Below are 26,031 nucleotides of genomic sequence, written 5' to 3'. Positions count from 1 at the left end.
CATTCATTCAAGTCTACTTTCGTTATCTTCAGGAATGTTTTATAATTTTCTCACGTAGGTTTTTGTGTACTTCTTGAGTTTATTCCTAGGTGCTTATTTTTCTTTTCTGGTGTTACTGTAATTAGGGTCCATTTTATCTTCTAGTTTGTTATTATAAATACAGACTAAGGTGATTTTTGTATGTTAATTTACTATCCTGCTCCAATACCGAATTCTCAGATTGTTAGTATGAATTTAAGACTTGATACTCCCAGGGTTTTCCAAGTATGCTATCATATCATATCACCCACAGATAGAAATCTTTTTTTCCAATTCTTTTCTTTTTCCATTCTTACAGTTCCAATTTTTTCTCCTGAGCCTTAATTATTTTCTTCAGAGCTAAGAGTGATGGAATGATGGACAGAAGTTTCTGGGGAGGTGGGAGGGACGGCAGTCTGGAGCACGGGAGGATAGAGTCTTTGACCAAAGTGGGAGAGGCACCTTTCTCTGAGAGACGAGAAGGCAGTAGAGTTTGAGCCTTTGGCTTGTTAATCTCCTCTGGAGAGAGGGATCACGGGGTGGGGGTGGAGGTGAGTGTCGGCCACCGGAAGTAACACGGCTTGGAAACAGAAAAGGGTAAAACAGCGCTCCCTCTAGTGCTGTGGAGGACACTAAGCTTAGCACTGGGCCAAACCCACTCTAAACTAGCCTGGGTCCTGACTTTTCTGATGAAACCAGGAAAATTCATTCAGTTTGCTGCCAAATAAATGAATAACCACATGTTTTAAGTGACCTATAATTCTGTGGGAAGGAGTTAGCTAATCTTAAGAATTCTTATAAATGATTAAATCAAAGCTCCTTGCCTTCAAGCAGTCATTTGATTCACTTTATATCAATGGTTGTGTATATTAGCAACACCTGAGGATCTTTAAGAAACTAATCAGTTCCAGGTCCCATTGCTAGAGATTTAATTTGGGGATGGAGCCCCAGGGTAGCTGCAGTTTTTGGAAGGCTCCCAGGTGGTTCTAATGTAGCCAAAGTTGAGAGTCCAAGTTGAGTCCTAGCCTACCCTATAGATGTGTGGGTCTGTGTTACCTGTGTCTGCTTAAGCTGCCAGGAGGCGGCCACCTAGCTCAGATGTGCAGGGAGGAGTATTGCTTTCTTAACTCAAATTCCAAGTGCTGCATACACAGAAGCCTGGGGCCCAGCCCCTGTATCTTACAATTCAGTTTGCTGAGTTCTACTCGGTATCTCCAGTGTGCCCCGCAAAGGGCTAAGCACTTCTGCAAATATAAAACGCCTGAGGCTTAACCAGGTGAAGAGACTTTCACCTTTCTGTTTTAGGTAACCCTGCATCATTTTTAGTTGTAACACTGAATCACTGAAACGCGTTTCTAATTCTAACTTCTTGGGCAGAGACCTCAGACACCTTCGTCCCGCGGCGGAAGGCCCCCGGGTCCCGCAGCGGACGGCACCTCGGCCTCAGGGCTCGGAGGCCGAAGACCTGCCCTAATTAGGTAGCGCCCGGGGATTGGCTCAGAGTCGCACTTGTAGGCGCGTCCTGCCTCGCGCACGCGCACAGCTTTCGCGCCAGTCTCTTGAGAAGCGGGCGCAGGCTCAGAGGAGAGAGTTCGCTTCCCGCTGGCTCCGCCCAGCTCGCTCCCGGGGGGCGGGGCGAAGGCCGGGCTGGGAGAAGAATGGGGCGGCGGCTGCGCGCGTGCGCGGAAAAGAGCTGAGGGGTGGTTAGGCCGTCGCTGGCCGGGCTCGAGGGAGTTGTGAGAAAATGCAGGTGAGCAAGCCGGGGGGCGCGACGTCTGGAGGCTGCGGCCGTTCGTTCGTCCCGCTGGGTCTGCGCCGGCGGCGGGCTGTCCTTGCCAGACCTGTGGGAAGCGCCGGGCCCCGCAGGCACGGGGAGGCCACGCGCGGCTAGGCCGGCGCAGGCGCGGTGCGGACGGGCGGGCGTGGTCCCGCGGGTCCGCGGGCTGGGCGTCGCCACGCCGTGTGTCCCACTCTGGAATCTCAGCCCTGGGGGCTGCCTCTCCTTGAGCTCGTCTCCCGTGCGGCCTGTGAAGGCCTCTCCGGGTCTTAACTGAGAGTTACTTCCTACTTGTTAACTCTCTTAGCGAGCACCTGAGCAGGTGTGTTGTGGACCCCTTCGCGGATGGAAGCTGAGGCTTGCACGAGTGGAGGGTCCCGCCTGGGGGGTGGGGTGTCCCATAACATAACCCGTGTTCTGACTCCACCTAGAGCAGGGTGAGGGGTTATTACACCCTCCCCGCAACGTTGGTGTTCAGGTGGAGAGGTGCGCCCCTCTGGACTCCCTGGCTTCCAGAGCTCAGCCCGAGGGTCCCGCAGCCCAGTTACTTTCCATCTTAAAATGGATAAAACCACATCCCCCAGTTTTGTTCTTTCATTGTATCAGGAATTTGCTAATGGAATTTGACTAAAACCTACGGAAAAGTGGGAAAAAATGACACCGTGGAAATGGATGCTTTTATGAGAAAATCTCTGACAACTCAATTTGGTCACTGTTGAAGGACCCTTCGCCAGAGTCATTCTGCTGCCTCCCGGATCTCGCTGTGGTCAGGAATCCTGAGGGACTCATCTCTGACTCAGCGGCAAAAGGGAGATGGAGTTAGTATGGGTTTGATTAGGGGCTGGAGAGGACGATCATCTCCAAATCCAGCGCGTCTGGTGAAGAGGAAACTCAGGGCTGCCCTGGCCTCCTTTGCATCCTCTGTCCTTCAGGTCTCGGCTTAAAAACATCGCCTCCTTCCTGACCACCCTGTGGAAAGGATTCTGTTCGTATTTTTTTTTTTTTTCTTTTTTTTTGCTTTACGCGGGCCTCTCACTGTTGTGGCCTCTCCCGTTGCGGAGCACAGGCTCCGGACGCGCAGGCTCAGTGGCCATGGCTCACGGGCCCAGCCGCTCCACGGCATGTGGGATCTTCCCGGACCGGGGCACGAACCCGTGTCCCCTGCATCGGCAGGTGGACTCTCAACCACTGCGCCACCAGGGAAGCCCCTAGTTTTTCTTTTGACATATTTCAGCAAGACTGGGACAAGGAGCTGGGGCTGAGGCCTGGTTATCCCTGTGCCCTTTCCACAGCTCCCTGGTTTCATATTCCAGACCGGGTCCGTTAGCAGTGTTCCTGCCAAGCAGTGCCAAACCAGGGTTTGGGCCGCTGGGTTCTGGAGCTAAGAGCCCACTTCGACATTTATCCTTCTGACATTTGATCCTGGTGAATTTGACTTGTTCCAGCCTGGCGCTGTGGCTGTCCCAGGCTTGTGAGGATTAACTAGGTAGATACAGGTAAAGGGCTTCGCAGGGTCCCAGCACCTAGGACTCAGTAAGCAGCAGCCGCTGTGAGCTCTTCCACGGGGTCTCAATTCTTCCTCTCAGGATTGGGCGTTAGAGAGTCAATCAGGCTCTTTTCCCTCTGATTTTCCTGCAGCCACTCAGGGCTTTAGGATGCTTGATCTCCTCACTCAGGCCCTTTGCACAGGCTGGTCCCTCTGCCTGGAAAGTAATTTCCTAAGTTTTCACTCCTCTTTGTGGTTTCGTCTCACCCTCCAGTCATGGTTAAACGTCACCTCTTCTGAAAGAACGTCCTTGGCCATCCTGTGGAATGCAGGCCCCCTGGAACGCTCTAGCTCAGCAGCCTGTTGGTCATTGCATTTGCCATAATTTGTAATATATCTCTTTGTATATTTAATTATTCATTGCCTATCTCTTCCTCTCACCTGTAAAGTAGATGACTTTGGCGTTCACTGTGCTTCCCTACCATCTAGTACAATAATTTACATGTAGTAGGTATTTAATATCTGCGGAGTGAATCCCTCCAAGTCATTAATGAAAATACCGGAAGCCAGCTCAGAGCCTTGCTGTTAGCACTGATGCCGATCTGCACATCATAGCCCGATTTTTACCCCAAGACAGGAGGATTGGAACAGGGGTTGTGGGTCTTTTGACACTTTCTGAGAAATAGGCCACAGAATAGTTTGGTGTGAATTCCCCTTCCCACCACTTTCCCGTTTTTTTTTTTTTCTTTCTTTTGCGGTACGTGGGCCTCTCACTGTGTGGCCTCTCCCGTTGCAGAGCACAGGCTCCGGACGCGCAGGCTCAGCGGCCATGGCTCACGGGCCCAGCCGCTCCGCGGCATGTGGGATCTTCCCGGACTGGGGCACGAACCCGTGTCCCCTGCATCGGCAGGCGGACTCTCAACCACTGCGCCACCAGGGAAGCCCCACTTTCCCATTTGACCCCTCCTTACCCATGGCGCCCTCCACAGTGGACTTGGCACTCATGGTATCCTTGGTCCACCTGCTCTAGGACCCCAATGCAGACACCGAGTGGAATGACATCTTACGCAAAAAGGGCATCTTGCCCTCAAAGGAGAGTTTGAAAGATCTGGAGAAGCAGGCAGAAGAGGAGGAGCAGCGGGTCCTTCAGCAGTCCATTGGTGAGCGTGCCGCTACTCGTTACTGCGCGTCTGTCTGCTTAGGAGACAACTCGCCAGGCCTCTCACTGCTTTGGTAGAAGGATCCTCTGAGCAAGAGCTGGGAGCCAGGGCTTGGAGTGCTGAGCTGGATGCTGCCTCTGGGATCTCAGGCGGGTCGCAGGGCATCTCTGGCTTCAGCTTGCTGGGCCACAGAATTAGGGGGACTTCAGAGGCCCCCTCCGTTTCCACAGTTCCTCGTCTGTTTCGGATGAGCGCGTGATAACCCCGAGGAAAGTATTTCCAAGTCTTGACTTTCCTGGTCTGTGATTCACTTTGGATAATGTCATGGAAATCTGCTCAAAAGCTTTTAGTGTTTGTATTCTCGTGAGGGTATACTTTATCTTTGTGGTCTGATTACAAATATTAAAACAGCTTGATTTGGGGAAGCATAAGATGTTTGCAGTGTACAGGGTCTAGGAGAGGGGCTTTCTCACATGTAGCTGTATCACCTGAATCGGAATCCCTTGGGGTGCTTGTCCCCCCCCCAAAAAAAAACACACACACACAACAACACACAGAACCTACTGAAACAGAATCTCTGGGGGTAAGGCCCAGGACTCTGCATATTAAACCAGTGCTTCAAAGAGTTTCTGATTTACGCCAAAGTTTGAGAACCATTGACCACAGGGGCTAGGCCTTTTGTCCCCTGTTGACTTGTTAGAGCTAATTTAGAGAAGGATTTATTACAAAGCATTTATCCTGCAAATGTTTACTGAAGGATTGCCGTGTGCTGGGTGTTGTTCCTAGGCAGTGGGGCTTTAGCTGTGCACGGGTCGGACAAAACCCCCTGTCCTCTTGGAGCTTACATTCTAGCGGGAGAGACAGACAGTACATGATACGTGAGTGAAATGTAGGAAGATAAGGCAGGAAGGGGCCGGAGGAGGGGTGGGTATAATTGCAGAAAGGGTCAGAGAGGGCCCCCTGGCAGTTGAGTAGACCTGAGGGAGGTGAGTGAGAAGTGGAAAGCATGTTGGAGAATCCGCCAGGAAGCCAGCAGGACTGGGAGACAGTAGTAGGAGCTTCAAAGAGGCAACTAGGGTTCGGACCATTTAGGACCTTGTAGCTTCTAGTACGGACCTTGGCTTTGCTGCCAAATGAGGTGGATGTCACTGGAGGTTTGAACAAAGGAGTGACGTGTCCTCTGTGTTGACAGCACCGTCCTGTTGTTGCCTTACTGAGTGCAGACTGTGGGGAGGCGAGGCAGGAAGTAGGGAGACCAGTCTGGAAAAGGCTGCAGTGGTACCTTCGGCAAATGGTACCATTGGCTTGGAGCAGTGCGGTGGGTGGGAGTGGCCAGATCTGGGTGTGTTGTGAAGGTAGGACTGACAGGAGTTGCTTATGGATCCTATGATGGTGTGAGGGAAGGTAAGTCAAGGATGACTGCAGGGCTCTGAGCTCGAGCGGCCAGAAGGATGGAGTTACTACCAGCTGAGATGCGGAAGGCTCGGGGAGGAGCAGGTTTGGAGGTAAGATCAGGAACTCTGTTTGGGACACGGTCACTTTGAGATTTTTGTTAGACGAATAGAGATGGTAAGGGAGCAGCTGGGGATGCTGTCCCAAGCCAGAGAAATACGGGCTGGAGGCATAACTTTGGGAGTTGTCAGCACGTTGCTAGTATTTAAAGCTGTGAGATGCGGTCAACCAAGGGAGTGAGTATCAATAAGGAAGAAAACAAGTCCAGTCAGCAAAGGGCCTGAGGGAGGGGCAGCCATAGAGGGAGGGGGAGAGGGGGCCAGAGGAAGATGGGCTTTTGGGGAGGAGGTGGTGATGGGTTGGGTCAGATGTGCTCATCCGTTGAGAAGACAGAGGTCATTATTGACCTTGATAAGAGCAGTTTCGGGTAGTGATGGGGTGGGGGTCTGGGGACAAAGGCCTGAAGTGATGTCAAGAAGCAAGGGTGTTTATGGCAATAAAACAAAATACAGATTTTATAGCAGTTGATTAAAAGAAAAGGTAGAGCTGCCTAGCACTCACAAGAGAAGACCAGGGGATAGCCCTTTCACTCTAGGAAGGGTGTGCTGGGGAGGACCTCAGCGGGTATCCTCCATCTCCCCAGAGGCATGAGAACTGTTATGCACCTGTCCGTGAATGTCTGTGCTTGAAGATCCGGCCAGGTTAGCTCAGGCAAATACAACTCTCCTCTTTTATAAACTTGGGAAACTTCCCGTTTGTATCCTTATTGTGTGGAGGTAAGAGAGCCAGGCCGGCAGCTGTCTTTTAAATACACCCTCCCCTTCTTATTTACTAGTGTAACACCTTAAGTACTCTTTATTTGGGTTTTGGTGGGCTGGGGATCTTTTGGTGTTGCATGCACTCCTTTAGGAAAAGAGTGAAGCGAAGAAAACCAAAATGTGTTTGTTCATCTTTCACATTTCTGGTTTCTTGCCAACTCAATGACATTCAGTGAAAACTTATGAAGACATGACTTTGGAAGAACTGGAGGATAATGAAGACGAATTTAATGAGGAAGACGAACGTGCAATTGCAATGTACAGGTTAGTGCCACCCAGAGGGACTGCTTGGCTTTTTGTGTGGCACTAAAATGTGTGTCCTTTGAAACATTAATAAATCTGGCAAATCGATAAATAAACCTGGACCTTTACAAAGGTTGCTGTGTGAAAAGGGTGGTGTGTGTGTGTGTTTGTGTTTGTAAGATGTCTCTCTCTTCCTTCTGTTGTGCAGGCAGCAAAGACTGGCGGAGTGGAAAGCAACCCAACTGAAGAATAAATTTGGAGAAGTTTTGGAAATCTCAGGAAAGGATTATGTTCAAGAAGTTACCAAAGCCGGTGAGGGCTTGTGGGTCATCTTGCACCTTTACAGACAAGGGTGAGCTGATCTCATGACTGTATTTAAATGTTAATTTGAATTTATATCTTGAACATCTCAGGCTTAATCCACCCAGGAGGTTTTTTTGTTTTTTGTTTTTTGTTTTTGCGGTACGCGGGCCTCTCACTGTTGTGGCCTCTCCCGTTGCGGAGCACAGGCTCCAGATGCGCAGGCTCAGCAGCCATGGCTCACGGGCCCAGCTGCTCTTCGGCATGTGGGATCTTCCCGGACTGGGGCACGAACTCGTGTCCCCTGCATCGGCAGGCGGACTCCCAACCACTGCGCCACCAGGGAAGCCCTGTTTTTTGTTTTTTTAACTAGTGTTTTTGTTGCTGATTTGCCCAAACCTTATAGCCTAATTTTTGTCTTAAGACTTTCAAATTAATATGTGACTAATAGGAATGCTTTTGTTACAGTGTAGCAGAGGAGACTTTTTTTTTTTTTTTTAATTGTAAATGAATTCCTCAGTCACTTGTCCCTCTGGAGAAGCTCAGGCATTTCACAATTCCATGTAATGAATCACTCTTCGTCGATGGTGAGGGCAACCTTTGTGACTTGTCCATGGCGAGTGAGGCAGTGGACCCCCAGCGCTTCTCTCCTCCAATTTTATTACCATCCTGTGGAGTCTAATGCTTGTGTGGGGAGTTTCTTTGAAGCAGGAAATGCTTTCTGAATCACACATTGTAAGCCTTGAATGCTCTCGCCTATAGAAGAGCAAGACAGTTACCTTTTACGTTGGAGCTTACGTTGTGTTTCTAACTTATTCTTCGGTCAAATTAAGTTGGGCTTTGGATTTTGAGTTCCTCCCTTTGCCTAAACATGTTAGAAAGTTTTGTCTAAATGTTAGTTCATCTTGGCTGGAGTCATTATGAGGTTTTATGTAGGGCAGAAGGGTAGTTGAGATTTATTATGTACAAATGCAGAATCACAGTTGGCTTCTGTTTCTCTTTTTATAGGATTCCCCTGTGTGCCCTGATAAATCAGCACTTTATTGGACTTGCCAGGAAGTTTCCTGATGTCAAATTTATCAAAGCCATATCAACCACCTGCATACCCAACTATCCTGATAGGAATCTGCCCACAATATTTGTGTACCTTGAAGGTGATATCAAGGCTCAGTTTATTGGACCTCTGGTGTTTGGTGGCATGAGCCTGACAATGGATGGTAAGGGCCTCTTTGAGGTGCGCGTGGGAGATGGGGAGGAGGTGCTTCTGTTGACGAGGGTGCCTGTTTCCTAGACACACATTAGGATGACTTGTCAGATTCACCTTTGCCCCCATGCGAGTGATTGTAAAAAGGGAAGAAGCACATTGAATCTGTCATCTTAGACAAGTCATTGGGGGCAGTTACAACTGGGCTCTAGTAATTCTCAGTTAAAAGAGGGCACAATGGACTTTAAAATATTTAATATTAATGTCTGATGTGTTTTATTTGTCCCTACAGTTGAATATGTTCGTTTTTACTGGTAGCTCAAGATCACATTGTTCATTTCTTGTTTAATTCACATGAACGTTATTAGTGACACATGCTTATACGTATCTGCATATGTACAAATGTACATATATATAAATCTATAGAAATTTTTTCTCAGTTGAATAGTAGCTTTTAAATTAAAAGTTTAGGGCTTCCCTGGTGGTGCAGTGGTTGAGAGTCTGCCTGCCGATGCAGGGGACACGGGTTCGTGCCCCGGTCCGGGAGGATCCCACATGCCGCGGAGCAGCTGGGCCCTTGAGCCATGGCCGCTGAGCCTGCGCGTTCGGAGCCTGTGCTCCACAACGGGAGAGGCCACAACAGTGAGAAGCCTGCGTACCACAAAAAAAAAAAAAAAAGTTTATTCTCCCTCTTAACTCCTGAAGGATATGTTTTTTTTTTCTGCCTGTTACACAGGAGGTGTTAAAATACATATGCACACGTAACATGAGAGAGAGAAGCTGAGGCCTGCAGGTTTCTTGATAAGTCGAATTCTTTATCTGTTTAGTGAAATAGTATGTCCAACTGTGCTTTAGTTAGTAGTCTTTAGAAATGTGTGTTAAAATATGACTTTATATTCTACTTTATGTAACTCTTTATGTAAGATATTCAACTGGGAAAAGTATAAACATATACATACATACATAGACACACATATGTTACATCAGTTATGCATTATTCCAGTGTTCAGAGGCATATGGAGTTTCAAACTAAATATGGGTTTGCTTCTTATTTTGGTCTTTTTGCACATACCATGAGGGAAGAGAGATAGGTATGCAATAATAATTATAGTTTTTATTTCTAGGAAAAGTTTCATTTGAGGATTAGTGAACATGTAAAATAATGATTACTGCATATAAATGAACAGTAACATTAAATACATTCATTTATACATATGTGTGAATTTAAATATATTCTTAAGAATCAGAAATCTTAAAAAAAAATCATTTTTAAGAAATTTGTTGAATTTTTATCACACTGAACCAAGGTACCTGGAGCTGAAAATACTGGTGGAGCACTTTGAATTAACACGGCTCAGTAAAATTGGTGTTCAGATTTTAACAAGTTTCTAATTGGTAGAGCATCACTTTAACCAGGCTATTTGCAGTAGAATCTCTCAGCTGTCCCTCAGTCCTGCCTGGGGTCTTTTCTGCAGTGGAAAAATACATCACTTGATTGTGCTTCACAAGGTCTCACACCCATGTGGAGTTCCACTGATTACAAGAGCATAAAATACAGGAGCTGAGCCTTTAGTCACTGATTCTTTATTTTCTGGTACTTTTAAAAATTATTATTACTTGGAACAAATGTATCAGACCTAGGATGTCATCATACATTGAGCCTTTGACTCTAATAGGTTGAGATATTGGACATGAGGTTTAAGAATTTCCTTTTGTTAACTAAATTTAGATTTAATGATTAGAGTGCCAGCAGGACTGTGAAAAGTATTTCCTTTACATGTTTCATGCTGATTTCTTTCCTGGGAAATTGTGCAAGCCGAGAAACTAGCTGTTAGAAGATAGATTTAGTCTCTGTTTTTTATTTTAGTTATCATAGAGGTTCAAATGTATGTAATATCCCATTTGACCTCATCTTCTGGAAAAGTGTTTGCAGGTATTTTTTTCCTTCTTAAGGTTCTGATTTTTCCCTTTCTTCCAGGCACCTTATAAATATGGCCCTCAAATTAAATTGTCATCAAATGTTGATGATCGTAGCTTCTGCTTAGAAAAACACTGTGGCTTGAGGGCCCCATGCAGACTGTGTCTTAGGCAACTTGCTTTTTCTTTATCATGTAGAGTTGGAGTGGAAATTGTCTGAGTCTGGAGCAGTCAAGACAAGCCTGGAGGAAAACCCTAAGAAACCCATAGAAGATGTGCTGCTTTCGTCCGTGCTGTGCTCCGTCCCCGCCAGGAGGGCCAGTGATTCCGAGGATGACTAAGGCTGCGGCCCTGGTAACCTGATGAGCTTGCTTGATGTGACACATCATCTGAATTTTTTTTAAAAGGAACAAGTAGGAACGTATGGTTTGGTTTTAGCCTTTTATAACTATGTTTCAAATCTCATAGATCTCAGAAGCAATCATTGCTGGGAATCCTTTTAAATTTCTTGGAACTCTCTTTTTAAATTAATAGTATTTCCTTAAGGAAAAAATAAAAGCCAGATATTAGTATGGCAGGTGTCTATGTTTTCCTCACTTGTATTTTAGGTAAGCTGTAAAGCTGTTCACTATTTGTTCACATAAAACTATAAAAGAAGAAATATGGAGGGTTTTTTTTTTTTTTAGTAATGTGAGTAAATTATACAGTGGAAAATGGCAAGGTAAGCTTTGCATTTATATTATTATTTGTTTTTATTCTTTTATAGAGGTAGCAACAGGATTATTAACTCAAATAAAATACAGGTGTAATTGGTAGGAAGAAGTCTTAGTATTTATCCTATTTAGAAGAAATAGACAATAATTTTGGGGAAACAAATACTGCCTTATCAAAGCAGTAACTAAAAGATTCCAATTTACCGCCATTTGGGGTAAAATATTTTTTCTGGTTAAAGTAATTTTTTGTCTCAGGCTGTTGAGACGTCAGTCTCAGTTACTGTAAAAGGTCACCTTAAATTCTTTTTTGGAAATAGATATAAGCACACACATTAATAGATAACGTGTATCTCAATCAGTCAGTAAAATATATAGCAAGATGTTTTCTGAACCAGGATCCTCTTAGCATTTACCACTTCTTGCCAAATTGACATTGACAGAATAATTAGGGGAACCGTTATTCCCTAATGCTTGTGTTGAGTGATGTAGTACTCAGTGCTGGTTTGACTCTTAAAAGTATGAATCAGAGAGGGCACAAAGTTCCTTCAGATTATTGTCCTTTATTTTTGCCGTAATTTGGAAAATAACAAGCAGCTGTGACCCACTTGATCTGTCCGAACGATCTGTGTTAGTGACTTTGTTTCTCTACACGTGAGAGCCAGCACTGCTGATGAAAACATACTCTGTGTCATAGTCTTCCTTGAAGAGTTTCTCATGAAATTTTAGTTGCAGGGTCGAAATAAGCTTGGTCAGTTCTGTCAGTCGTCTACTGGTCCCATGGGTGGGTTTTTCTGTTGTCAGCTGCCATCAGAGTGAAGTGCGGTGGTGCAAGCGTGGCTGCTGCATTGGCCTGAGAGCTGCGGTGCACATAACTCCCGGGGGAGAGAGCTGTGCCTGAGTGTGGTCGGGGGCTGCGTCCACCGTGACAGGGCAGCAGACTTCATTCCACTGCGGAGCCTGTACAGGGTGTGATTCTCAACGTATGCTGTGCCACTTTGATCTGTGATCCTGTGAAATCTTGCCTCCATGCAGACTCGGGCACTTGGTTTGCACTCAGAAGCTCAGGTGTCCATGGACTTGGTTGATGAGCTCTGTCTGACCACACTGCTCCCAGGCCCCAGGAAGCTGTTCAGTCGTTCTGACTGAACTTGATTTAAAAAGGGGAAGAGAGCAACATGTCTGTCCTAGAATTAGTATTGTGATTTCGAACCTGTCGTGCAGACTTCTGCAGGTTAGTTAATTCTGGGAGACTTCGCTGTGTTACTACCATTAACTTCTTTCTGTTTCATTTGGAGCATTTGTGATGTGCTAGAGGTGATACAGCTTGGCTCTTAAGCATTGAGTTTGTCTCATTCCACAGCAGAAACACACAGCGACCAGGGAACACCGGCAAGAAAGATCCTGAAATTCTGTCTCCTGGTGTTGGCAGGAAAGGTGTATGGGGAAGGCTGTGGAACAGGTGCTAGGAAACCCTTTCTAGTATTGGTGAGAAGTGGTTCCAGGAAGTTGTGATAGTAAGTAATTGGGAGAAGTGAGATGGAATAAGACCCTTGCCCCTCAGCATCAGTGGGTGTTGGTTCCAGGAGCCCCATGGGGTATCCTTGGATGTTCAGGCCCCTCGCAGCTCACTCTCCAGTCCTCAGAGTGTTTTCAGTCCGTGGTTGGTTGAATCCGCAGATGCGGAACCTGCAGATACAGAGGGCTGATTATAATCAAATACAGTTGATTCTTCTTTATTTTCCTTATTTTGTAGAGGAGAAAAAGGATACGGTTAGGTTGTATACACCCACCTCATTGCAGACCTGAATTTACACGCCCTTGTGCTGAGGTTGCAGACAGAACGGCTTCCTGGGGCATCTTCTTCCCGAAGTGCCTCAGAGAAGTCGTCCTGGATGCAAAAGACACTTTATGAGAGATGCGAAAGGGCTGCTTAGAAGGGGGTCCTCTGTCACTAATGCCTCAGTTTTTCATCATTTATTACTTCCAGCTTTAAATTCTGTTTTCTTATATAACAAGCCCAGATTTTGCCAAAGTGCTTTTCAAGTGTGACAGGCCAAATGTGTTTTGACTGTGTCGCCTACTTTTTTTTGTTCAATTAATTAATTTATTTATTTTTGGCCTTCTTGGGTCTTCGTTGCTGCGCATGGCCTTTCTCTAGTTGGCAGCGAGTGAGGGCTACTTTTCGTTGCGGTGCGTGGGCTTCCCATTGTGGTGGCTTGTCTTGTTGCGGCGCAGGGGCTCTAGGCGCACGGGCTTCAGTAGTGCGGCGCGTGGGCTCTAGAGCGCAGGCTCAGTAGTTGTGGCACATGGGCTTAGTTGCTCCGTGGCATGTGGGATCTTCCAGGACCAGGGCTCGAACCCATGTCCCTTGTGTTGGCAGGCGGATTCTTAACCACTGCACCACCAGGGAAGTCCCCTGTGTCGCCTACTTTAGAAGCGTGTTCCTATGGAAGTGGTTTTGTCCTGTTTATGGAAACCAGTTGTTCCTCATAAATAAACGCAGCCTTTTCGACAGGTGTTCGTGATGTTTACGTTCACACAGCCAATGGTCCGGGCTTTCCACACTCTGCAGACTGCCCCTGCTCGGTGACTCCACAGGGGAACTGTCACTCATGTGCTACCAGGAGTTCCCTGGGGCCAGTCTCACCACCCATCCCTGCAGTAGCCTCGTCTTCTCTGTGTTCAGCGTCCAGTCAAGATGGGTCTGCTCTCCACGGCTAAGCCAAACCTTTATACTTTTGACCCCATTCTCCTCCACATTCTTTAGGACTTTGTTCTAGTAAGTCATCGTCTATCTCAGCCTCTCCCTTGATGTGGGGCCTCAGGCAGTAAGTGTTTGGGTCCAGTGTCAGGGACTGCTAGTTGCCTAACAAGGGCCAGGGTTCCCCAGCTCTGCTCGAGCAGCAGTGGGATCAGCTAAGGATTAAACTCCCAGCCTCCCTTGGTTGCCAGAGGTTGGTTGCCAGAGGGAGGTGGGCAGAAGTTGGCTGGGAGTTCTGGGCAAGCTTCTTAAGAAGGACAGACATTGTAGATGTGATTGCAGCCTCCTTGGGCGGTGGGGTGTGCTTACAGAGCCAGAGCAGAGAGGGTGGTATTTTTGATGCCACTGTGACCCAGCTCTTGACTGCCCTCTCTGGACTTCTCTTGTTGGGAAAGAAGTAACGTCCATCTCGGCTCTCTTAGAGCAGCTTATGCATCTCCCGTTAAAGGCTCCTGCCCTTCAACAGTCAAAACCACAACCGATCTAAGCTTTCTACTCCCCGCTTTCAGACTACTTGGCGAAGCAGAGCAGGGTCTGTTCCCTGCCTCTGCTTCCTCATCATTGCCCTTCAGTAACTTTGTGAACCAGACCAGGACTTCCATTTCCATCTGTGAAAGACCAGATACTCTGAACAGCCCACCTGATGGTAACTCAAAATGTTGGATGGAACTTTTTAAAAATGTTCTTAAATGTGCCACTGAGCTGTCAAGAAAGGAATTCATCCTCTGAGGCCAGAAACAAAGTGAAAGCAGAACTGTGGAAAGATGGGCGAGCCTGTTTACCCCCCAGGGGCACGTACTCTTGGTGACACCGAGCTCCTGTGAGGATGGATTGTGGGGGACAGGTGGCAGGAGATGAGCCTTCAGGGAGATTCCCTTGCAAACAGCTGGACTCCCAAAGGACTGCCTTCAGTCTTGGGGGGAGCCAGCACTGGTTGTAAAGGAGAGCACAAGCATCCCTAAGAATTCAGTTACAAGCCTTCCCTCATGTGGGTGTAAATTCTCATGGTACATGTGATCTAAACATTTTCCCTGTGAAGTTCTTAAGGAGGTCTTAAGTTGTAATGCCCCTGGGCTCTGGACCAAAGCAACTGCATATCCACATGAGAAGAGCTCAGCTTTAATTTAGCCTTCAAACACTTTCCACAGGGACATGAGCTCAGAGTCATAAATCACAGACCCCCAAATCACAGGATGCCTTGACTTCTGAATGAAAGCCAGCAGAAAAAGAGTGCATATAGATTGCAAAGATCGAGGGTGGTGGAATTTTCAAGACCGAAAATAAGAGCACATTTAACATGTTTAAATAAATAAAAGAGTAAAGAACAAGAGTTGCTTATATAAGTCCCTTATAAAAATAAGCATTGGGGGACTTCCCTGGTGGTCCATTGGTTAAGACTTTGCCTTGCAATGCACGGGGTGTGGGTTCGATCCCTGGTCCGGGAGCTAAGGTCCCACATGACTCGGGGCCAGAAACCAAAACAAAACAGAAGCAGTATTGTAACAGATTCAATAAAGACTTAAAAAATGGTCCATATAAAAAAAGTCTTTAAAAACATTAAATCTTAAAAATAAAAGTAAGCATTGGAAGAATGAATTGGTAAACTGGAGAGTAGAGGCAAATAGTTACCCCGTAGGTAGCACACAGAGACAAGTAGGTGGAAATATAAGAGTTAGGTGAAGAGATGTGGAGGAGAGGCTGAGAAGGTCTAACGTGTATCTCTTAATATCTTAAAAGGAGAGTATTGGAAATAGGTAATATTTGGAAAGATGAAGGTAGATTTTCCAGAACTGATGAAAGACATCAACCCTCAGAAAGGTATACAAATTTCATGTGAGTTAAATGAAGTAAATCCGCACCTTCATGTATACAGTGAAACTGCAGAATATCAGAGAAATTTGTAAGTGCAGTCAGGAAAGTCAGATTACCTACAACACGGTAACGGTACGGCGCACTGCCTTCTCAGCAGTGGCAGTGAAAGCCAGGAGACTGTCATAGTATCTATGGGCTAAGAAGATGCATCAACAAAACAGAAGCTATCAACCAGGACTTAACACCCAGTGAAGCTCTGTTTTAGGAATGGGGGTGAACTGGACATTTCAGACGTAGAAGAAGTAGGTTTATCATCAAAAGACTCTCCCTAAGGAAATTTAGAGGATTTACTTTGTGCGGAAGGACAAGGATGAAAGCTCTGAGATTCAAGAAAGCATAGCGGGCAAAAAATGTATGGGTAAATCTGAACATTGACTTTACAAAACAATACAAATAACGTCTTATTTATGACACTAAGATGAAATAGAACTGTGAAAAATAGGACAAAGTAGCACACAAATTGAAGGGGACTTAATTGGAGTTTAAATGTTCTTAGACCCTTAAAAAGTATTCAAGAGGTTGGCAAAAATATGGTTTAAAAAATTCAAGCAACAGTAAAATAAAAGCATATAACTTTTAAAATAGTGTGTGTGAGGGTGCTCAGTTAATTCAATAAAAGACTACATTGAAGAATAAAAAGAAACAGAAGAGGCAGAACCATAGAAAATAAGATGCTAGAAATAAATCTAAACAGCGAGCACAACAAATGGATAATACTCTTAATACTTTTCACCGTATGACTCTGCAGTCACGCTCCTAGGTGCTGGAAACCAACGTCCGCACGAAAACCTGCACACAAATGTTTATAGCAGCTTTGTTCATAATGACCAAAACCCAAACAACCAAAATGTCTGTCAGTAGATAAATGTATAAACAAATTGTAATTTCATACAACGGAATGTAATTCAGCGATCAAAAGAAATGAGCTACCAAGCCACAAAAAGCATGGGTGCCGAGTAAAATAAGCCAGTCTGAAAAGACGGTCTACTAGATACATGATTCAAATTACAGGACATCCTGGAGAAGGCAAAACTGGAGATGCTCCAAAGATCAGTGGTTTCCAGGGGTTCAAGGGGGAGGGTGGGAGGGTTGAAGAGGTAAAGCACAGAGGATTTTTAGAACAATGAAACTATTCGGAATGATACAATGAAAGTGGAGGTATGACAATATGCATTTGTCAAAACCCATAGAACTTTACAGCACAAAAATGGAATCTTAATGTATGCACATTAAAAAAAATCACTTAGAGAATCGGGATACATGGATGGAACACAGACCGACACAACAATTAACTGTATTATAAATGTATGAAACACCCTCGCGGAAGGGGTTGGGGGAGATGGTGCTGACCTAAGTAACCTTGGAAATGAGTGGAGTCTGTAAGATGAAGCACCAAAGAAACTGCGTAAGGACTGCACCGCAGCTCATAAAGTAATTTCTCACGTTGGTAGCGTTAGCAATTCTGATACTGCCGTAATATTCTAGATTTAAACAAGTAAATGGCTGGCGGATGGTGGGAGCCAGGGTTCTCACCGTTAGAGTGTAAGGTTACATACAGATAAGCTGGGGGAGGAGCCTAGCGTGATCCACGAGTCATGGATTACAGTTGGAGCCATCAGTATGAACTCATGCAGACCCCGGTGGTTACAAATTTAGATGGTGTAATATACACAGGTTAGTAAACACATTTCCTTGCTCTGTCCGTCGAAGGGGCTTAAAAGCAGCGACACCCCCGTTGCAAAGACCGCACCTACCATTCAGATATTGGTTTCTAATAACCATTCCCTAAAAAAGGAACCAGAGCTCTTTAGAAAAGTAGCTGATTATAAAACCCGAGCAGGAAATAGACGAGATTCGCCTGGATCATCTTGTGGTGCCAGAAAGTAAAGACGTGCTCAAAACAAACCCCAAGATCACAATGGTAGCAATGAGTCACAGGGACGCAGGAGTTTTCTAATGGCTGGACGGTTTGAGCAACAAAGTAAATACTGGATAACAACCCGAAGTGTAAAGTAAATATCCAGGAGTCCATACAGACAAGTGATGAGATTAGATAACCAAGTGGGGAGAAGAGACCATCTCTGGCACAGAATTCAGAATAATTTATGTGGATGCTTCACACTTAAGATGCATGGGCTGCACATGGTGACCTCCTTCCAAAGTGACCAGTGTGGAAAGAGAGGAGTAGCTTTACAGTGCAGAAAGCTGGCAGGCTCTGTCAGCCAGGTGGCCAAGGTCAAAGTCACCGGCAATAAGGCATGTTGCTAGTTTGGCCCCTGGATGTGATGGGATGAAAATGATACAAGGTAAACTCTTTGGTCTTCCTCCCCCAAGCCCATAATCGTGCACAAACATCGGACAGATCCCAGTTGAGGAACATTCTACAAAACAGCTGATCACAACTCCTCAAAACTGTCAAGTTTACCAAAAACAAGGGAAATCTGAGAAAACTGAACCCCCCCTGCCAAGAGGTGCCTAAGGAGACGTGACTACCTCATGTAATGAGGTGTCCTGATGGGATTCTGAAAGAGAAGAATGAAAGAATTATGAAGTATGGACGTTATTAGCCAGTAGCCATGTATCAATATTGACTCATTAACTGTAACCCATGAGCCATATTAATGTAAGATGTAAGAGTAGAGGAATTGGGTGCAGGATGTATGGGTACCCTCTCTACTATCTTGTTAATTTTTCTGGAAGTTGAACACCGTACTACAAAACAAAGTTGACTTTTTAAAAATACGGTGGTTCATGAGTCACATCAAATCGGACGTTGTAACTAGTGTAAAAAGGTGGTGCTTGGTTCTTGACTTTCTTCTGTGATAAAGTGCCAGGATTAAAGGGCACAGGTCTTAGTTTGCATCTGCCCCAGTGTACAGCCTGAGCCAAGGGCTTGGGTGCAGAGTGAGAGGGGGTCCAGGAGGCAGGAGTGAGGGAGCTGAGAGGGAGGCTGGAAGGGGGAGAGGCCAGCATAAGGGTGAGAATCTGTGGTCACTGCTGCGGGCGGTGGGAAGTCCATCGCTTAGGGCCGTCTGGGAAGTGTGCAGCGTTGCCCACCCACAGAGGGGAGGCTGGGTCACATACCCCTCAGTCCTGACCGCCACTGCCTGAAGCCTGCTCCCAGGGGGGTGAACTCTCGTGCACTTCTGGGCTGCGCCTACACAAGGGCCGGGCAGGTGTCGACCTGGGAGAAGGACCTGGACAGACAGACGTGGGGTGGGATGCTGGTGGTGCAAAGCCAGTCTGAGCTTGCCCGGAAGTTCATTCTACTTTATATTTTTAAAGAGCTCGCTTAGACGTATTCTAACATAGATTTTTGTCACGTATCACTCTTGTGCATACATAAAACGGCAAGCAGAAGCAAAATAAATCCGTTAATTAATCTTAAAATGTCCTTCCATTAGGAGTCCAGCTCTGATGCCCTGTGCTGCTAGATTTGATGCTGGTACTTCCTCGCTTCTACCAGAAGGTGGCGAGCAAAGCCAACTTGATCCCTGCAGCTGCCTGGCCAACAGACCCTGCAGGATGCACCCGGCCCTCGGAACGTCAAAAATGAGGGGGAACGGTGCTTAGAATTGATGAAATGAGTTAGTTATATCCTATAGTGGATGAAGAAGCCTATTTTAACTTGACCATTCTAGCTTTTAATTTTGAAAGCAGATCATAAACTCTGAAGCCGTTCACTGACATTTAAAATGTTGAAAATACCAGCTTCCTGATAGGAAAAATGCTGCTATTATCCTTTGTATACCTGTTAAAGCAGATACCGTATTTTTTTAAAAAATTAAAGACCAGTACTTCTTTTTTTGTAGGTAACTTTCTCTGAGATGGTGATTTTAAAAAAACTTCAAGAATAATTACAAAACATATATGTATAGTTCATAAAAAGTTGTAGTTAGTAAAAAGTTGACTCACACATCATCCTTTGCCTTTCTGCAAATGTTACAGAAAACAGTAAAAAAAAAACCTTGCAACTGTTTGTTCTATCCCTTGGATTTGAGAAGATCCCCAAATAAAATAGTGTAATGAACACACGCACACATACACACACACACACACACACACACACACACGCAGGCACGCAAACTGGACTGGACTGGGCTATAGTACTGTAACCACGGTAACTAGATCAATGTTGGGACAGATCTGTCAGCCCCTTGTTACCAGCCCTTACTGACTTTGAGTCCCAAAGGTTTTCTCATTCTGTTTTGGTTTCCCAATGCTACGGGAAGAAAATGGGTGAAGTCCAGTACACTTGGCAGTTGTAGTTCTTCCTATAAATTAATGCAGTTCCCAAACTGTGTGCCGAGGCACCCAGATTCCTGCAGCAGGTTAATGGGGGTGGGGTATCCTAAGTTGTGAAGGGAGGCACAGCAATAGTGCTCATTTAACAAACACGACAGCACCTGCTACCTGCAGGGAGTTCACAGCTTTGACACAAGCTTGCACTTGCCCTCTTTGGACGATGTCGTATCTTTCCTAAGCAGGGTTTTTGGCAGTTGCTTTGCTAAAAGCAGATACAGCTCAAAATTCAACCTGAAGCAGGAAGTGAAGGTGACAGTGTCAGATTCCAAGGTGGGGGAAGCGCGCAGCGCCCGACAGGCGCTCACGTCCCGTTAATAAGTAATAAACTTATTTTTTCTTTCAATTTCCTCATATATATATTTTTTCAAACAGCTAAAAGTTTTTAGGACCTGAGTGCTTCTTAAGTTGTTTGGCCCTGACTACTTAATAAAAGAAACTGGTACGTGGGTTTTTTGGCTTAGGGACACAGTGAACAATTTACTGAGCTGTGAACTAGTGGACGTTTGGGAACCTCTCGTAAATGGGTATTCTGGTTTATAATTAAAGCTGGATTATAGTGGTTTGTACAAATCCATCCCTGAGACTCGATTAGCTCTAACTTAAAGGATAATCTTGAATATGTCAGGCTGAGGACTACACCCCGAAGCCTGGTATGACTCCAGATTATCCAAGGGACCAACCTTCGTGGAGCAAATGGCTTCATCCTTATCACTACCTGCAGCACCTACAGTGGCTTCTCATGGTGCCATTAAAACGTCTTTAAGCTCCCTGTGCCTCAGTTTTCTCATCTGTAAAAAGGATCCAACCCAGATGGTTATTGTGAGGGCTAAATGAACTGAGATTTGTAAAGTGTTTAGAACACTCTGCTGGTGTCTCATTGTTGTCGAGGCTGTAATAATAGTAGTCGCCATTGCCAGCAGCAGCAACCTGTTGTTTGAAAGCACAGAGCCTTTGGCATCATGGTGGATTCGCTCATTTGAGATGAATTGCTTGGTCCTAGTACTTGTGATTATAAACGGGGCCTCATATGACCCAGAAACTCATACAGTAAGTTTGTCAGTACAATTTGGGAAGAATCTTCAATTCTTATTTGGGGAACTTCATGTAGTTTTCTTTCCTTTTTTATTTCCACCATTACATAGTCCTTCTGTGTAATCTATTTTTTCCTCTGGTTTTTTAAATTTTGCTTAGAATGTTAGGAAATAACATCTCTTTCTAGATTACCCCTTACTTTCTTGGTGTCCTAGTGAGTAAGATTCTCAGTCAAAAGCATATGAGGCTTTTATGTTCTCACACTGTTTCATTTATCACTTTCCAGGACGCCTCTCCTCCACATGGATTAAATGCTGGGGTTTTTTTCCCTTGCTTTTTCTCTATTTGAGGTCTCTACTGCATAACAGTTGATTGTGTGATCTCAGACTGTTCATCAGCCCTCTTAATGGATGAATTACAGAAGCAATTACAGGAATGGCATCATCGTGGAAAGAGGGCCCCGTGCTGGGCTGTGCAGCATCCGGGCCATTCCTGTCCTCTTCCGGGATCCTACATGTGAATTCTTTGGGAATCATGTACAGCTCATAGAGGGCAGTGACCACATTCACAGACAGGATGAAAGTCACTGGGCTTCAAGGCACGTTTTTCATTTTACATTGTGTTAGAATGAGTCTGAGAGAGAGAAATGGCATCAGCCAGCAGGACAGGAAGCAGAATGAAAGTTCCCCGGACTTGAGAATTCCCTCCGAGGCTTTTTGTTCGATCTCCCCTCACTGTTCCTTGGCAGATCCTACTACTGATATTCAGCCAGACACGTCCTTGGCAGTGAGAGGTCTTGGGAGAATGAACTTTCAGTGTTACTGGATACACTTTTATGCTTCAATCAGTGAACAGTGGATTGGGGTTGGCGGGTGGCGAATCTCTTCAAAATGAATTCTGAGTCATATTTGATCTGCTCTTCTAGCGATTTTGTAACACGTTACGACATATCAGACAGATACAATTCTTCCCACACTCTCCCAGCGTCCACTTGTGTTGGTGACCTCTCGTGGTTCTCACCCTAAACCCAGTAAGCGCATCATTTAAAGAAAGAAAAAAGGAAGGGGGGAGGGAGAGAGGGAAAGAAAGTTGGAAAGGGAGTGGGAGGGAAGAATCAATGTTGTTTGGAGGCCCTGTGTTGGCAACTCTTTTTAAGTTAGTGAGTTTGTCCTTCTCTTTGCAAATAGAGCGTTAGGTGGGTCAGAAGCTTTGCCGTTTTTGTTCAGGACTCTTAATTGTTTGGGAAGGACCACAGGGAAGGTTTTGTTAATTTTCAGTTGGTGCCTAGAGCCGGCGAGACCTTCTGCAGCAGATTTTTGCATGACCTAATGGCGCCACTATCAGGGTCTGATTCCACGGTTCTAGGAAAAACTCTTAAAAAGCAGAAGTGGAGTTTAAGAAAGAAAGTTTTTGCTAAAAGTCCACAGAGCGTTATCCTTTATTGACCAGGGTTTGCTCGTGGGTGTGTATAAATGTTTGCAGAAGCAAAGAAATTCAACACCTAAGAGCTCCCGAAGGCCTTCCAAGGCCACTACCATTCAGGGTCCTCTTTTGGAGACAGCAGGCCTGCTGAGTTAGCACACAAGAACCCAGGGAACTCAACGTGTACCCAAATAAAATGACCGTTAAGCAGGGTCTTGCAGCTCAAGAAGCAATCTCTGGTTGCACGTGTGGCTGCAACAAAGTGAACTAGCCCCTGCCTGGGCTTGCGGAAGAATCAGGTCAGGGCCAGGAGTCATTGTGAGGCTGGTCTGAATGGTACCTAATGAACTTGCCCATTCCTAGGGAGAAAGTGTCTTTCTATTAGATTTTTCTTGAGGTGTGCAGAACAGGTGAGTTTCCCTGGAGCATCTGATCACAGTTTAGCAAGGCCAGGCAGAAAGAAGCAAAGGATGCTGGGGCCTGTTGGTGGAGTGGATACATGAAGTTTAGGCTACAGAGATTTGGGCAGAACCAGCGTACCTACCAAGTGGTTGAGGAGTGTGTGTTCCAGAGTTAGATCAACCCTAGTCTGGAAGCTACCTTTCCTGCTTGATAGCTGTGTGACTTTGGGCAAGTTACTTAACTTTTCTGAGCTTCAGTTTCCTCAACTGTAAAATATAGATGGAAATGATACGGACCTCACAGTGCCGTTACAAAGGTCAATATTATAATCATAATACAAATTAATGTCTGTATCTTGCTTAGTAGAGGGCCTTGCTCTGGTAAGTACCAGGTGAGCGTTTATTACGTGAATTCATTCATCAGACCTGGAGTTCCAGCTGTGATTACCGCCCCACAGCCCACCACAAACCTAGTGGCAGGAACAACCACCTTTGTGTTACACTCACGAATTCTGTGAATCAAGACCCAGTGGGCATGGCTTTCCTTTGCTCCACAGTGTTGCGAGTAAGACTCACGCCAGGAGTAACTCAGGTGGCCAGGGCTGTGTCACCCCGAGGCTCCTTCACTCATGTGTGGGGCTGGGTCATGCTGGCTCGAGGGCTGGGCTCACTGGGACCATCGGCCAGAGCCCACTCATGCCTTGGTCACGGCCCTGGCTTTGCCCATCCTGGAAGCTGGGTTCCGAGAGGGAGTGTCCCAAGGGCATGTGAAGAGAGCCAGCAGGAAGCTGGTGGCCTGTTGTGACTGAGCCCCAGACATCACAGGGAGTCACTCCCACTACATTCTGCTGGGTGAAGATGTCCCCCGCAGGCTGAGACACAAGGGGAGGTGACATGCCCTCCACGTCTCCATGGAATTTGATCTGACAGGAGAGCCTCACCAGCCCCATCGTCTGTGGAAGTCCCACGTGCATTGCTTGAGTGGGCAGAACTGATGCCCCGGCTTCTTCCAGAGGAGCAGAAGCCTCTGGTTGACGTTGGTTCACCCTGCTGGGTGGGCCTGACTGAGAGGAACCTCAGGATCAGTGTCCCTTTTCGTAGGGACTGAGTGCAGGACCCTGGAGTGGCTTCCGAGGCCACAAAGCCAGGGTCAGACCCTTGTTCCCCACTTCCTGCTTCTGGCACAGTGGCTGACGGACCCCATTACCTGAACTCAGTGCTGGATCGCTCTCCTTATTCCATGAGGTTGCCTGTGCTCCGTTGTTTTAATTACAGGCTGTTACTTCATTTAAAAAATCAGCACTAGGATTAAGGGAACTGTCATTTAAAAAGCCAGACTCCTGGCCTAAAAACTCATCAGTGAATCAGAGGACAAATGTTCCCATTGTGCTGGTTAAAAATAGGAGCTATGGAAAAAGTGACAGAATGAGATGAATGCCATTAAAGTGTAATTACATTTACTGTAAATGTGAGCCTTGGGAGGAGTGTTCCAGGCAGAGAAGCTCTACCAGAGCCTGTGACACGGAAAGCCCAAAGTCTCGGCTGAATGCTGCCTTTACGTTTTGAATCGTAATCAATATTATAGTGTATTATTGTGGATCGTTCTTAGCGTCTGTTAGCCTTATTGGGGGTATTTGAAAGAACGGTGTTACTCCGGAGGGAAGTAAGAACTGTGCAGTTCGCCTTGAACCTCAGAATGTAGCTTTTCTGTTCTCTCAAGGCAATGTTTCCAAGCATCTGTATTCGATGTATCTATAATCTATATATCTATATGTTTCCATCTATCTCTGTATCTCCTACCTCAGTGCTTAAGTGTGGTCACTGGATTGGATGTATTTGAAAGGCAGGGCTTGTGTGTATGTTTGGGTGTTTTTTTTTTTCATGAAAATAGCTTGTATTTTTCTGATTTTAAAACAATACCTTCTTGCCATATAAGAATCTTTTTATTTTTATTTTATTTATTTATTTATTTTTGCTGTACGCAGGCCTCTCACTGCTGTGGCCTCTCCCGTTGCGGAGCACAGGCTCCGGACACGCAGGCTCAGCGGCCATGGCTCACGGGCCCAGTCGCTCCGCGGCATGTGGGATCTTCCCGGACTGGGGCACGAACCCGTGTCCCCTAGCATCGGTAGGCGGACTCTCAACCACTGCGCCACCAGGGAAGCCCTAAGAATCTTTTTAAATGTTCGAAGAAAGTAAACTATCCTGAATCCAGGCACACACAGATAAAGCACTGTTAACATCTTGATGAACATCCTTTCAACTCACAATCTTTTTATGGATTGAGAGATAGTTCTCACTTTTCTGTTGCTGTTGTTAAAGCTCAGAAATATATTCTGGTCCTATTTTATGATAATATAGAGTTACATTATCCTGTCTAGTGGCTAATAGGATAGGATGATATAGGGTTGGTATACCATAATTTATTTAATGAAGACACTATAATGTCATAATGAGCCAATTAAAACTTTGGCTCACAGCTAAAAATTGTTCTTTTCCATTATTGAAAGATAAACGATTTCAAGTTTATACCACGTATATACCATGGTTCAATGAACATGTTGCTTATGCAGTTGGCCAGTTATTTTCTTGTTTTCCTAGGAGTGAGATTGCTGGGTAAAAGACATACACATTTACCATTTTGTTTACTGTATTCAGAGATTTCCCTCTGGAAACATGCCAAATTTATACTCCCGCAAACACCTTTGTCAGCATTAGGTATTATAAATCCTACCAATCAAGAAAACAATTTCATTTTCATATTTATATAATTGGACATTTGTATGTCTTTGAAAAATTACCAGTTCTCTACCCATTTTTATTGAGGTATTCCTTTTTTATTGATATGTGACTGCTCTTTGCATATTAAGGATACTAGCACTTTGTCGTGTGTTTCTTGTTTTTTCTCAGTTTATCTTTGTTTTTAACTTGTTTATTTTTGTTTTGTTTTAGTCCATTTTTGCCATATAGAAGTGTTACCATGTTCAGCATTTCATTGTTTACAACTTCTGTTAGCACACAGACCTGCCCCAGGCCCAGGTGAAAAACATCACTTATGCTTGTTTCTGGTATTTTAATGTTTTCATTTTGTTTGATATAATTTTAGTATAAGAAACCCACTTCTATTTTTGCTTCCCAAAAGGTTATCCA

At 45.4% G+C, this 26,031-nt stretch overlaps 1 protein-coding gene across 1 annotated transcript; it reads left to right on the top strand.

Annotated features, from left to right (window-relative positions):
* The first annotated feature begins 1,612 nt into the window (after positions 1–1,612).
* PDCL3 (phosducin like 3) lies at positions 1,613–10,950 on the top strand. Its single transcript, XM_004318994.4, has 6 exons — positions 1,613–1,768; positions 4,312–4,441; positions 6,885–6,975; positions 7,163–7,306; positions 8,263–8,471; positions 10,574–10,950. The coding sequence occupies exons 1-6, from the start codon at positions 1,763–1,765 to the stop codon at positions 10,714–10,716; spliced, it is 723 nt and encodes a 240-aa protein (XP_004319042.1). The 5' UTR covers positions 1,613–1,762; the 3' UTR covers positions 10,717–10,950.
* Positions 10,951–26,031: the final 15,081 nt, after the last annotated feature.

This window comes from Tursiops truncatus, chromosome 14, assembly GCF_011762595.2.
Source record: "Tursiops truncatus isolate mTurTru1 chromosome 14, mTurTru1.mat.Y, whole genome shotgun sequence".
NCBI classification, from domain to species: Eukaryota; Metazoa; Chordata; class Mammalia; order Artiodactyla; family Delphinidae; genus Tursiops; species Tursiops truncatus.
The sequence above is the reverse complement of the archived record's forward strand: the minus strand, read 5'-3'. Positions and strand labels throughout refer to the sequence as shown.